The sequence below is a fragment of the Lasioglossum baleicum genome, chromosome 9 (assembly GCF_051020765.1).
Source record: "Lasioglossum baleicum chromosome 9, iyLasBale1, whole genome shotgun sequence".
Lineage (NCBI taxonomy): Eukaryota > Metazoa > Arthropoda > Insecta > Hymenoptera > Halictidae > Lasioglossum > Lasioglossum baleicum.
In genome coordinates this window covers 14,931,148-14,944,861 of record NC_134937.1, presented here as the reverse complement: position 1 = coordinate 14,944,861, position 13,714 = coordinate 14,931,148, and the positions used below count along the sequence as shown (strand labels likewise).

At 41.3% G+C, this 13,714-nt stretch overlaps 2 protein-coding genes across 10 annotated transcripts in view; both read right to left on the bottom strand.

The window, feature by feature from the left end:
- Positions 1-33: 33 nt before the first annotated feature.
- LOC143212088 (uncharacterized) lies at positions 34-5,894 on the bottom strand. The gene has a single exon (XM_076430418.1). It carries the CDS (start codon positions 5,892-5,894, stop codon positions 5,637-5,639), a length of 258 nt encoding a protein of 85 aa, XP_076286533.1. The 3' UTR covers positions 34-5,636.
- Positions 5,895-5,991: 97 nt separating this feature from the next.
- Tty (tweety) overlaps positions 5,992-13,714 on the bottom strand; it is a 52,939-nt gene continuing 45,216 nt past the window's right edge. For 2 of the 9 annotated variants that reach the window (XM_076430398.1, XM_076430400.1), the window contains exons 3-9: positions 12,393-12,665; positions 10,644-10,978; positions 9,279-9,710; positions 8,969-9,070; positions 8,395-8,634; positions 6,638-6,831; positions 5,992-6,133 (exon numbers count right to left, since the gene is read on the bottom strand). In XM_076430398.1, coding sequence (XP_076286513.1) covers positions 6,660-6,831; positions 8,395-8,634; positions 8,969-9,070; positions 9,279-9,710; positions 10,644-10,978; positions 12,393-12,665 — 1,554 coding nt within the window. In that variant the 3' untranslated portion in view covers positions 5,992-6,133; positions 6,638-6,659. Of the gene's footprint in view, positions 6,149-6,637; positions 6,834-8,394; positions 8,635-8,968; positions 9,071-9,278; positions 9,711-10,643; positions 10,979-12,392; positions 12,666-13,714 lie in introns of all 9 variants that reach the window. The other 7 variants (XR_013009602.1, XR_013009604.1, XM_076430402.1 and 4 more) reach the window with 7 other exon arrangements.

The window sequence follows — 13,714 nt, the reverse complement described above, 5'->3', positions numbered from 1 at the left end:
TAGGGGAGAGAAGCAACGAATAAATGGACCGTGTCTCCTTACACTCCTCTCTGTCTTTAATTGATACCGCTGATAATTAGCAATAGAGTTGCAGTACAATTATCGGAGAAATACGGCGAATGTTCTTCCCTCTATATTTAAGAAACGAGACATACAAAAGAACGAATTTGAGCCGCGTTCAAACGAAATTTGGCAAGAGATCCCCGGTTCATTTTCTTGGTATTCTTTTTTTGTTGGTTTTTTTATTTATTACGCTTGGACAAAGTCGAACGTGTACGAACAAAGAAAAAGAAAAACGTAAAAAGCTTCGTTAGTTACTGACTAGGATGTATCCTCCTCTTTCGATCAGTTGTAATGGTGTGACGACGTTCGAACTCTTCGTCCCTCCCCCCTACCCCGCCCCTCCTCCACGAAATCGAACCCTTACGAATTATAATTATAATTCGATTAACGGCTAGAACTAAGTAAGTTTGTTTTTTCGCTATTCTACGCGCTATGACCGCACTTATTATTTCTTGTTCCTTTTATAATAAATATTACAACTATGTACAACGGGATTGAAACGTTTGCTCCTACGGTCGACGTGGGTTGTTTCTCGTTTTCAACCCACGTCGATGAATGTCGACGAACTCCGTGCGGAAAGACTCAACCTATCAACCGGGGATGATGAGTCTCTGTCCTTCGTATCCCCTATTTATTTAGATAAAGATTTCTTTCATTCAATTGTACTGTACCACCCCTGGCAGAAAATGGCCCTTCCGTATTGCGATTATGCCTATTGAAAGAATTATTACTAGACAGCGGATCTCTATGCAAAATCAAAATGCTCTACTTGAATTGCAACGAACCGGGATGAAGTAGAAATTTTTGTTTTCTTTCTTAATATGTTTATTAGGCTGAAAATGATGTAACAGTGTTTTTAGACTCTTCTAATGTTTCACTGCTTTCAAATGCATCTACTCGTTTTTGTCATAAATGCATCAAATCCGCTGTCTAATTATCAGAGTTTTATCTATATATTATTTTGCACATGAAGCAGAATACTTTCTACATTAAATATACATATATGTAAGTTATAATTAGACTGCGGATTTTTATGCATTTATAAAGAAGTTGGCTAGGTGAAATATAAAACAGTGGAAAACTAGAAAAATCTAAAGATAGTGTTATGTTGTTTTCAAGTGTAAAGAACTATTAGAGGATAAATGAATTTTTATTTAACTCCTGCTGCCCACAATCGCTGCTGAACATTTTTATTTTGCATAACGATCCGCAGTCTGTTGGTCGAACACTTTTTGCCAGAGGTGATAGCATTGATAACAGCGTTGCACCGTATTTATTGCAGGTTGAATCATGTCCGGTTGTTGGTTCGTCATCGATCGTGTTCCTGTGGTCATTAAAATGTGCGAAACCATCCGGTTAACAGGTCAAACACGTTATCGCAATTGTGATCCTATCAGCAAAAGGACACAAACGCATCTTCCTTTGTTTCGTTTCAAACGTGTCAGCGAAGAAACCGTGAAAACGAAACGGTAGAGGAGAACGATACTCGTATCTCAATGAAGTTTGTAACATTTAAATTCAAAAGTTTGATATATATGCATATATCACGCTCACGCATTTACTCTATTTTTCATACATGCTTCTCACATACATACTCTCTCTCTTTTTTCTCTCTCCCTCTATTTACACGCTCGATGAATAGAATGCGGAATATAAAGTCGTCCGCTGCTTTCGTTGCAAATTGTATCTTCATTGAATGATCGTTGGGCCTTCGACAGGTCGTACAGGAAGACTTTGCGCTCCGCAAATAATTCAATCTTCGGCTCGTATTTTTGCTTTCTCTCCGGCACGACATCCTCAGCTTCGAGGGAATATTTCCTCGTCGATGACAGTGCCATAGTTTTAAGGAAAAATGCAAAATACAATTTACACGTTTTGTTCTCTTCTTTCAGCGCTCGTCCACGTTCCTAACACTTTACCTAACAGCAGTCATACAATAGCCCTTTACTTCTTCGTCAATTAATAATCCTAGGGTTCATCTGAAAGTACTCTAATCATTCTCTAATCAAATTGAGTTGAGGAAATTCAAAATTGTTGGATCAAGGGAAGAAATTGAATTTAGATTTAAATGTAATGATTGAAAGTTGAATTTTTACTTAAAAGAAAATTATACACTTCCAGATGCTCCTGACGATGAATCTTTGATTTCGAAAGGACTATGACTTACTGGCCAGTTAAAGTGTCAAGAAGAACATGATTCCGCTCATCGGGGAGAACGCGTTGCTATGAACGCGTTCTCCGAAAGAAAAAACATTCTATAAAATGCTTCGCTGGATAGTCGACACCGATTACATCAGACGGTCGTAGAACAATTTTCGGTCATTTACAAGAGAAATGATGCGAACGTGACGCACGCACGACTCCTTGCGCTTTCCACCGTGCTTTTGTACTTAAAACGTATGCTTGCCTGTCGGCGAAGATCGTTCATCTTTTTTTCCTAGATCCTTTCCCGGTCCGCGAACGGTTGTTAATAATTATTGTTTGCCAGAGTACTTCTTTTTTTCTCATTTTTGTAAAAATTCCTCGGACGCTCGACGTCACTAAATTTAAATATTAACGCTGATAAATATACATCTATTTATATATATATCACTCGTTCTGTGTTTTTCGTGCGGTAACTTCTTATATATATAATATGTATAATATATATAATATATCAAGTATATTCCTCGCAGAGACATGTAAAGTGTATATGTACTCAAATGTTTCGCACAGACAAATCAATGAAAATCTCGTTTGCGCGTCTCTCTCGCTTAGTAAAAGTGTAAAAAAGTATATAAAAACTGTGTTGTTTATGGCAGAGACGGGTAAAATCGTTTCTTCAACATAGAAATCATTTTAGAAACAATCGATGAATTCTTTCGTGTTACCATTGAAACGGAAATAAACATTTTATTCAGAAAACAAGGTGATACATATTTTATTTGAAGAACTGAACGTTCGTGGTATGTTTAGTCAATGATCAACTCGAAGAAAATTTTACTCGTCCCTGGTCTGTGGTAATTACGTATCGCGTTTTTTTCCTGTGGTTTCGTGTTCTCGTGTAAATATCGATTAAAAATTCAACCCCCTACAGAGCGGTACAACAATATCACTCGATATAAAAAATGAACGCAAATCGACTATATAGGAATGGAGTTCGTATGACAAAGTATTAACAAGCTTATTATAGGAAAACTAATCGTAAAAGACAAGTGGTAGGCCATCAGAAGTGATCCACTTAACGATAAATTCTAAACCGAAAGCTGGGACACCATCAACATCCTTTAAGAACGGCTCGTATAAAGGATTAAAACTGTTCCCGTGTATATCTCGCTAAGTTTGAGATCTCCCTGGGATGAGAAAATGGTGGTTTTCCATTTCAGCCCATTAGGCGCCTTTCGGTTATTCTGTCAGTCGCTCGTGTGTCTAATACTTTCCATGAACATCAGCGAAACTTTGCCAAAGACTATGCAGAGAATTCAATATTAAAATCTGTCTGACCACAGTTCGATCCTGGCCCCGTACATCGATCACTCCAACGATTATAATTATTAACCTTCAGTTACTCGCACTTCATTTTCTACATAACTGTTTACATGGAACTTGGAACATGGAAATAACTACTTCAATGCAAAACAGATATTTGATGGTGTAAACGGCACCTGTGCGATAGTGTGCTTGAAACACTAAATTTAATGTTTTGAGATTGCACAAGTACATAAACATAAAAGAAGAATCAATTAATAGTTGCTACGATTCCTTGTGAATCTAAAATCGTAAGAATTGTTTCACAAAAAGATAAACCAAGCTTTCCAAATGATTTTAGTAAAATCTGTAAGCGAGTAGGCTCGGAAACTGTCATGGTGTCGTTCGTAAGAAACTTGCCCTCGCCTCGCGATTTTAACGTTCAATCATTTGAGAACTACACGAGCTACGAAGCTGATACATAGCAAACACGTAGATCTCGACAGCATCAACCTAAACCGCTAGAAATTGTTTACTTAAAACGAATTCGAAGTCCAACGACTCCGACTATAATTAGCTAACAGGAGATCTCCCACCGGAATAAGTTCAAACATGGCGAGCTACACACTCGATAGGCAAATCTAGACGCTAGACCTTGTGCATCCTCGTGTTCATAGTCTTGAGAACTGAGAAACTAACAAGCAATAAATACAACGATGACCATCATTTTCTAATTATCCAGCTTCTTCCGTCTGTTTCATCGTTCGTGTGCCTCTTAGTCGAGAAGCAACGATCATTTACAGAATATAGGCTAACATAAAATGATATAATTACTGTACACGATATACAAGTACAAAATCTCGGATATACAAGATCCTTCTTCTTGAAACCATCACGCAGGTCTTTCTCTTTCTGGTTTGTTCGAACGTTCGTGTGAACGATGGCAAGAAGAGGGATCGTTCTATTTACTCGCAATATTTCCACAGAAAATTTCCATACAATATCATTAATCTAAATGTATTTCGGTTATCAATAGCTAATGAACTCCCGCCCGTTCTCGGCGACCTCTACGCGAATTTTTACAACGCAAAATCCATCTCCTCGCTTATCAAGCATCTCTTTCGCCCCCATTTTTCCTCTCACATCAACCGCAGACCTCTAATCCTGTCGCCACTCGTCACCGTACCCGGTGAAATTCGAAAACGTTGCCAAAAAGCAACCGGATTCCTCATTTTGATTGAGAAGAAACAGTTGGGACAGCTCCCAACGTGTGCAAACTTTCTATAAAAGTAGAGGACGCGTCGGCACGCGCCTCCAGATTCCCTCGAGACTCTTTCAAGAGAATCGCGAAGGTGTAAATCACCCAGTTCGCCTCTCCGAATCGTATAAAACTCCGAAATTTCGTAAACTTACGTTTAAACGTATATAAATCCCGCCATATCAAAAAGTGTACCAAATGATAATTGAGCTTTTCTTCGGGTATACTTTATAAAAAAACGAAATGCATATTGGAAATACGCACGTAAACCGTAAAAAAGATGCGGAACACGACTCCTGATGAAGTTTCTCGAATGCGATGATATCGTTGGCGCGGGTCCATGAAATCCTTCGACTTTCAGCGAACGTTACGTTTAAAAGAACAAACGATTAACCGTTCTCAGAATTAAAATCAAAATCTTCGAAACTAAAATCCCTTGTTGGATCTCGAAGCAACGTTCTATTCAAACTAAAATGTTTCACGTGATCTGAGAAGTGTCAGATAAAAAGCTTTTCTAATTAAAAGGTTTCAGTCCTGTCATTTCAAATTAGCTAGATTGCAAAGGACTGAGAAGAAACATCAGCCAAACGTCAATCACTAATTCTGATAATACTCTGCACGTTCATAATCCGAACTTTTGGCTTAACACATTTTGCGATCGGTGGATACTTAGGTTTAAGGGATACTTTACTTCAAGAGGTAATTTCATCCCCTAAACTCTACAGGTACACAATTCAAATATTATTTACCGAACCATAAATGCGCAGAGACTCACCAAAATCGATAACTGACGTAGGCAGAAGTTCCTCGCAAGAAGCTTCATGGACCCTAATTACAGCGCGGCAGTTTACACGGCTAGGTGGCCAGATTACAGTTCCGTGACGGCATACAAGTTAGGGTCGCTGCCCTGTACTTGGCTAAGCGTGGCCACAGTGGTCTTGTTATCTTGTCTAGACTGTGCTCTATTGTATGTACCGTACATGTTGGGCACTGCGCTGCCCTGTGCGGCTCCGTTGAACTGGTTCCTGGTGAAGTTCCTGTCCAACGTCCGGACCTGATCCTGCATTTGGTCCTGGATACGGATATTAGGCGCTTTGTTGCGTACCAGCGACCGGAACTGATTCATGTTGGTCTGAGACCGCGATTCGAACTCCCACGTAGGCTGGTTGCTGGGGTTCGGGGGCAGCGGGCGATTCTGGTTCCAGGCTGGCGTAGGACCTCTCTTCAGGTTCGCCAGATTCTTCGGGTCCAGCGTCTGCGTCTTCCGGGAGTCCTGGAATGTGGCCAGGTGCGCGGGTCCGTGCGAATTGTGAGACAGGGTTCCGGTGAAAGACGCCACGCTCGGGGTCCAAGGTGGTTCTCTACCTGCAATTTCAAGTTCTTCCGTCAATTGTACAGATTCTGCTCGTTTATGAGCGTTTATGGTCGTCGACGTTTCCTCCAGAGCTGTCCAACAACAACACATTTTGATAACCAATGGGAGACTGTTATACAGAGTGAACCACGAATCGTGATCAGCAGAGAAAGAGCAATTATTTTTGTTATATAACATCAACATTTTCATGTTATACAACAATATCATATGATACTTACCAAATTCGTCTTGAAACTGAAAGGTGACCTTGAAAAATCAAGAAAAATAGAGTCGACAAAAAAATTGCTGTGGAAGCTCTCTTGATACCATGTTACATCTGATAAAAAAATGTTCTACTTCCGATCTGCTTCGATCACGATTCGAACAGCACAATTTTCTACTTCATGGGGCAAAGTGTAAATTGATTCATGATTGTTAGAGTTAGAATTTGTTGGAGAATGTAATTGTCTGTTTTCCTCAGCTCTGGAGAGTTGATGATGGTCATAAGTTCTTACCGGGCCCTGCGGGGGCGTGCCCTCAGTAAAAATCACTAGACTCTAGTGTCTTGCACTGTTTGCTCAGAGTCGCGTACTGGCCAGGTTGATCTCCGAGTCCAGAACGGTGCTCAGCTCGTCCACCTGCCGACTGCTGATTATGCTGAGACGATTTGTGATCCCCGCCTCCTCCGCTCCCGTTAACACCCCCACCTCTGTAAACCGGAAACCGAAACGAACAAAGTTGCAGCATTATCTTTCTCTCGGACGGTTCTCTCTGATATCTAACTCTGTGTCTCTTATTTTCTCAGGACATTCCGCGTGATATCATTCTGTTTATCATAGAACACTCTAAAAACAGAAATATATATATATATAAATTGTATAAACACGCACGGAAGCGCACTAGCTCTATCTCTGAATGTTTCGTTTTTAAACATCGATCGAAAATATCTTGAACAAATGTTACTAGAAAAATTTTAATAGAAATTCGACATTCAACGTTGCTGCGTAAAAACATCTATACCTACGATACAGTTATTGTTCCCCTTTAGTATTCGAGATGGGATACTTTTGTTTATTTTTTCTACGGCAATTTGTGATTCGTTTAAGAATGACGATCAATAACTGTACTGTTGTATGTTATGTGTTCTGCTGGCACAATTAAAGCGACATTCAAACCCTGAAGACGATATCTATCGACACTGATCAGTCACATTGTAAACTATAACTGAATCCGTCCAGCACACTGTTAACAATAGTATAAATCAACTCACATAAAAGATCAATAAAGAAATGTACATTGTCTATTAAGCGAATGTTTAAATAAAGATTTGATGTAACACATATGCTTTGTCGAAAGCTCTGTAAACCAACAAGGTCTTGTTATTGCGAACATCTGTGTACCTCACATCAAGTCTTCAATTCTTTAGCAATTATAAAAAAGGAGACAATGTTTATCTCTCTACACGGTGGCTCTCAATTTTAACATGACTAATATCATTACTATAAATGCGAAATAAACATTGTTCGCATTAATTGCGAGACATAGAAACTCACAAGGATATATTTCTCTGAAAATATGTTTCTATAAAATTGAGGACCATCGACGAGTTGCCTATAGAAAATTCAGTCCCTTGTACTACGAGATTAGTATCAGTAAACCTCACACAGCTCTTTCATAGACTGCGGATCTTTATGCGAAATGAAAATTGTTTTGACCAATTGCAAGAAGCAGAAGGCAAATTGAAATTTCTTTCTTCTTCTTTAATGATCTTACAGATTTTGCAAAATTCATCCTTTTGCAAATCAATTTCACCCATTAAGAATACTTAAAATTAATTACACTTGAATGTGACTTAACAGGAGGGTACAGCGAAGTATACCTTCATTTTTAAAATTTAGATAAGTATTTGATGTGAAAATACTTTATTTGTCAAAGGTAGAATTAGATTTGCAAAAAGGTGAAATTAGAGTGCAAAACCTGTGTGCTAAATTGCAAACAATTAATAAAGTTTTAAATTAGACCAACTCGTTATTGGTATAAATTATAAATGCATAAAATCCGCAGTCTACTCTTTAGTGTTCAATCTTTGTCGCGCTGTCTTCAGGAGTTGGTAGCATAAGATGTACTATATCATCTGAAGGATGTTCATCAGCAGCTACACTGACCTAGGACTAGTTGAACTAATTGTCTAATTGAACGCAGAGGCTTTCCGCGACAAAGATTAAAGGCGGCTAAGAAATGAAAACCGAATAAAAAAGACTCATGCACAAACTTTAACATGCTCTCGTGCAGCTGACGTGCTCGAGCAGTCGCAGTAGCGTAGGACGGCGGGGGCGGCGTTAGCAAGAGAGGCTGCTTAATGATATTTTGAGTGCCATGAGCATTCGGATAAAGAGAAGGGGCTGTAGGCGGGTACGACCCTTGGCCTCGAAGGGTCCGCGCTGCTATCGCCTGCGAGGCTGCTGACGGTGGAAGGTACGGGTCCTGCTCGTCCACTTGGTGGTAATCTCTTCTAGAACAAACTCGTCATCAATCATACCGCACCCTCCGGACGACCACAATGGTTTAAAATTCAGTTCCAGTTAAGCAACACGAGTTTAAGCAGAAATTGAAAAACGTTGTCACATATGAAATGTCTGATTTTTAACAGAGAAGTTAACTTCGACATGTACGATCGACGATAGCAAAAGCATGAGTCGAATATTGTTCCGCAGACATGATTCCTCACACATGTTTGATTAAAATTAGCGTCTCTGGATTCGGTGTGCTCCCTCGTCAGTTAGAACTGCACCTTAGACCAATGTGGGACAGCTGGATCGGACGAGTGATTAGATATGCACACTCACCGTTTCCGTATGTAGATCCAGGTGTGGGAGTCCACCCAAACCAACACGGTGAAGAAGAGGCCTGCTGCTAGACTCGCCAGCAACATGAAGGTCAATCCATACCTGAGGGATTCATGAGTATTCATTAATACAAATTATTCTGTGAGGTGCATTGACAATCTCGAAATTCCTAATCAGCAAGTCCTAGCTAAACTGAAGCTGCCAGTTTACCTTCTACACTTAAACCCTATTTTTCATCTGTGGTGACTCTATACTATATCTATCTCCGCTGATAGCTTACAACAAGTTTGCAAAATCATCGTAGACTTACAGCCCCAAATGGCACAGGCTCTTGGCAGCATGAACGTATTGCTTGTGAAGAGGTTTGCAGTCGAGCAACGTAGCCAGGCCCGAGATCAGTCTGTCTGCGGTGTTCACATGAGTCTCCAGGCTGCTCAGCTTCGGTTGTACCTTCTGGTCCTTGAACAACTGCAATGCGAGCATTGTGATCTGGTTCAGGTTCTGAATCATGTCCTTAACGGTACGCTGGCCGTCTTGCAGTCTCTGAGTGAACGGGTTGCTGCGTGTATTCTCGCAGTGGGTGTAATAAGACAAAACTCCTGAGGCCAGTGTGGAGGGTACAGCTCTGGTTAGGTAGCCGTCCGGGGAGACGCATAGGTCGCCTAACGCCACCGATGTTGCCAGGTACAGCGAGGCCATTAGCCATGACACTATCACCGCGAACAGACCGAACACAGAGAATCTGGAAGATGATGTTCGGCTAACGTTATTTTTGGAAACAATGACACTGCGATTATTCTGGGTTATGTAAGTGACTGCAAAGTAGGGATGAACTACGCTGCTTGCCCTAGGGAGCGTAGGGAGTGGTCCTGGGAGCTATGACGCGGTGAGAGGGCGTGACTTCGCTACCCCCACCTTCGGAGGAGGTGGGGCAAAGCTCCACGGGGCAATTTGCATTATTCAGCAGCATGTAGCGGAGCCGCGAGAAGCAATGTGGCAGCGCTACAGTGCTGTCGCTGTCGTAGCTGTCGGGTACATACATTTTCGTAGAGCTACGACAACAACGCGCTGCTGAATACTGCAAATTACGTCATCAAAATTAGGTTACTCTATGAAGCTTGCGATTGATCTTTCATCTAGCGAATGCGATAACGCGCGAAAGGGTGCTACTACCTCAATATTGTAACAAATTTAAGCGACTCGGGCGGTTATGATGTCTCAGTTCCAACTGAATCGCGAAGGTAACTAGCTGTTCGACTTCGCAAAGTTCTACAACCCCTAACTAGGCGCTGGAATGCAGCGAGCACATAAATTTGTTGTGCACAGTTTTACGTTCATGCAGCGGAATTACGATCTTATGAATAAATATGGGGTCGGCCGGGTTGCTGCGATGCCTGCGCTTGATTGCAACTCCACGCGCTTGCTTAAGGGTTGAACAACCAGAGAGTGTTATAGCACCGCTGGCGTTCTTTTACGATTCTGTCGCGAATGCGCGCGGAGAGGTCCCGGAGGAGCGCGATCGCTGAAATAAGCCACGGTTCGTCGACGATCATCGACCTCCGAGGAACGCAAAAAGGATCCCGTAGCCGAGAGAGAATCCAGTTAAATCCAGATGGACCCCTTTTCTCGCATGGTTTTTGCCGTGGTTCGGTGAAGTGAGGGAACGGACACGTACGTTATGAGAATGCATCTGGAATGTCTGGCGACACCGACGACCAGCACCACGCAGAGAACGAGAAGAGCGCTGAGGACGGTCATGGTGATCGGCCACCTGAACTGTTCGATCTTCTCCCCAATACCGATCGCACCGGCCAAGCTGATCCCGCTTAATGGTTTCCGGATCTCGTAGCTACGATTCACTGCGATGCTGGTGTTCTGCTTCATGTTGTCCAGAGCAATCAGCAATAGATTCAGCATCGTTCTGTTGCTCGCAGGACCGTCGAACTCGTCGCCGAGCGAAATCAGCTCCGGCTCGATCTTCTTCTTCAGCGTCGCCTCTATGGTGTCAGTCTGGAACACGGAAGGTCTATATGTTACTTCAGGGTGTATAACAATTTATCGATATTTTTTTTAACTTTAATCGACCATTTTCTTTAGCAAATACGCAGGTTGTTGCATTCTTTCGAGAAAGTTCTGTCGTATTTTAAAGAAAACATTTCAATCAATTTATAAAAATATATTTTTTTAATATATTATTCAATGATATATAATTTCCATTATTTCTAACATAACTTCTTGGCATCTTTCAAATAACCTGTAAACTCCCGTTTCCCAATGACTCAACAGCAACATGTGTTTTTCCGCACAACCTAATCAAAATACAAAATAAATATATAGATCATCAGTTACTCTATTAATCAACCATAAAATCAATCATATTCCTGGAATGTACGAATTAGAACATGTTGCATCCTGAAAGTCGAGACCAATGGACATTGTCAAGGGCTCGAGGATTTAATACCGCGCGAAAGCAGTATAGAAGTCGCGATATAGCAATACCGTGTACAAAATGGCGGAGCTTAGCATCCCCCTGGTAAGCCGTTCAAATATCGAATTAATCCTTCGGCGCGATCTTCGGCGAGCTGGTGGCTCGGATAAGATCTTTAATTAAAAAAATGGGATCTCCTGCGGATCGTGGGAAATCGGATTATTTATCTGGGTTGCCGTTGCGGATATCTCATCGGGACTCTCTTCTTTTCGGGCTTACCGCCCCTGTTACGGTTGTCCGCGGAAGCTTCTCCACGCCATTCTTGACCTAAATGAACGACCGCCTAGCTAAGGCACATTTAAACGCAAGAAAAAGTGGAGCGCAAACTAATTATGAGCGGGTCTGCGGGTCCCTCTACTTTCCGTGATTAAAGTACGGGACGCGTGTGCACGCCGAATAGACGAATGCCCTGGAGTACCGAGGAAAAAATTGATGAAGACAGGTGAGCAGACGGGGCCACGACACTGTTAAGGGGGTGTTCTCCTTTCTAGGATTGCAAGGGTGCAGGATGCGTTTTTTCATTTCTCAAAAGCCAGATAAAAAGGTCAATGTACACCGCTGTCTCCCTCAAAAATCCTACTTTTACGTTTACGAGGTGTAATTTTAATTATTCGGCAGCATGTAGCTATTTCGTTAAACTGTAACTTGAAAAAAATGCCAAAAATCGAAGTTTCGATCCTAGAAGATCAATGGTTCGAAAGTTATGAGTGTCCAAAGTGGAGCGGTTTTTAGAGCTTTTGACAGAAATCGCCCAACATTAAACACTCACAACTTTCGAACCACTAATCTTCTAGGATGGAAACTTGGATTTTTTACATTTTCTCGCACAAATCTACTGGTTACGCGAAGGATAATTGATTTTTGAGTTTTTTTTCATGAATACGGACAGACTTGAACTGGGTTTTCTTGGTGATAATGGGGGTGGATGGTACCAACCTGGTTGCGCACCCCCATGATGATCCCATCGACGTTCTTGGCAGCGGCGACTAGCTGCACCAAGCCGTTGTGAACGTCGTCGTTGCCATAGAGGCCGACGGCAACGGCACCGCTGCAGAGTAACGCCAGGATGGCCAGCGAAAACTTCAGCAGGGTTATCGACCTCCTGGGGCGCGGCTTCCGGTCGCAGCATCTCGTTACCAAGTATACCAGCAACACCAGCAACGTCAGGATTAGCCAAGCTGCGGGGATACTTCCAAGTATCCCGAGGCTCTGTAGATTAGAAAACGTTAAACGTTAGTTATCGACGACGTAAGCGTGCTCACTGTCTGCTTGTTTCGCAATTAAACCTTGAAATTTCTCTATGATCGCTAATGATCCCCGAGTTTTTAATTAATGCCGCACGCAGAGGACTCCGACCGTGCATTCATTAAGATCAAACCGGTGCGCTTTGGAAAATTACCTGGACAGAACCGCGGAAAAGTTGAAACGATCGTTCGGTTTCCGGGTATCGAGGAGATCGACGGGCGATTGCGTGGACAATGTGCAATGAGCAAAATTTGATAATGAATTTTTGAATTGTGGTCTAACTCTAGCCGATACTTCTCATTTTGCATAGAGATCAACAGTCTAATGATTTGTACCTGCGAATAATTAAATATAGCAGCTAGTACCCAGCATGAACATGGGCAGTCTAATGATCAGAGAGCGCCAGCGAGTAATTAAACGATTTCCGTATAAATTACAAATAGACGGGAGATCTTAACGCAGGATAAACCCGTTCCGCATCAGTTGCAAGAGACTTGTACATTAATTTGTTTCTCTCCTTGGCGATTTCGTTAAAATACTAAAATATCTATGAACTTTCCCGATGTTTTACTGTTTCATAATTATCAGACAGCGGATCTTTATGCAAAATAAAAATGGTCTAGTTGAACTGCAACAAACTGACAAGTTGAAAATAATATTTAAGAATATTCTTAAATTCTTCTAATATTTTCACCGTTTTAAATCACATTTACTCATTTTTCTGACAATAATAATTATAGCAGCGACCATAACTGTTATAACCGAAAAGTCTCCGAAAATTCTGTAACTAAAAAGTATAAAAATCGATATCTGTTAATCATTCTGTTCATCGCATTTTTATCTTTATATTTTGTTTTCATTATCTTAAATTACAATAACAATCAACTTTTTATTAATGATCTTTATCGTAGAAAATTTTAGAATAACTGTTATTTTTGGTCTGAATTATAGATAAACCTTGCCTCGGCTCGAATCCACGGGTCAAACGATTCGACTAATTAGACCGCAGACCC

Bases quoted from the DNA above. Each gene is read 5' to 3' on its own strand.
- LOC143212088 (XM_076430418.1), bottom strand. From the start codon at position 5,894: ATGAATCAGTTCCGGTCGCTGGTACGCAACAAAGCGCCTAATATCCGT.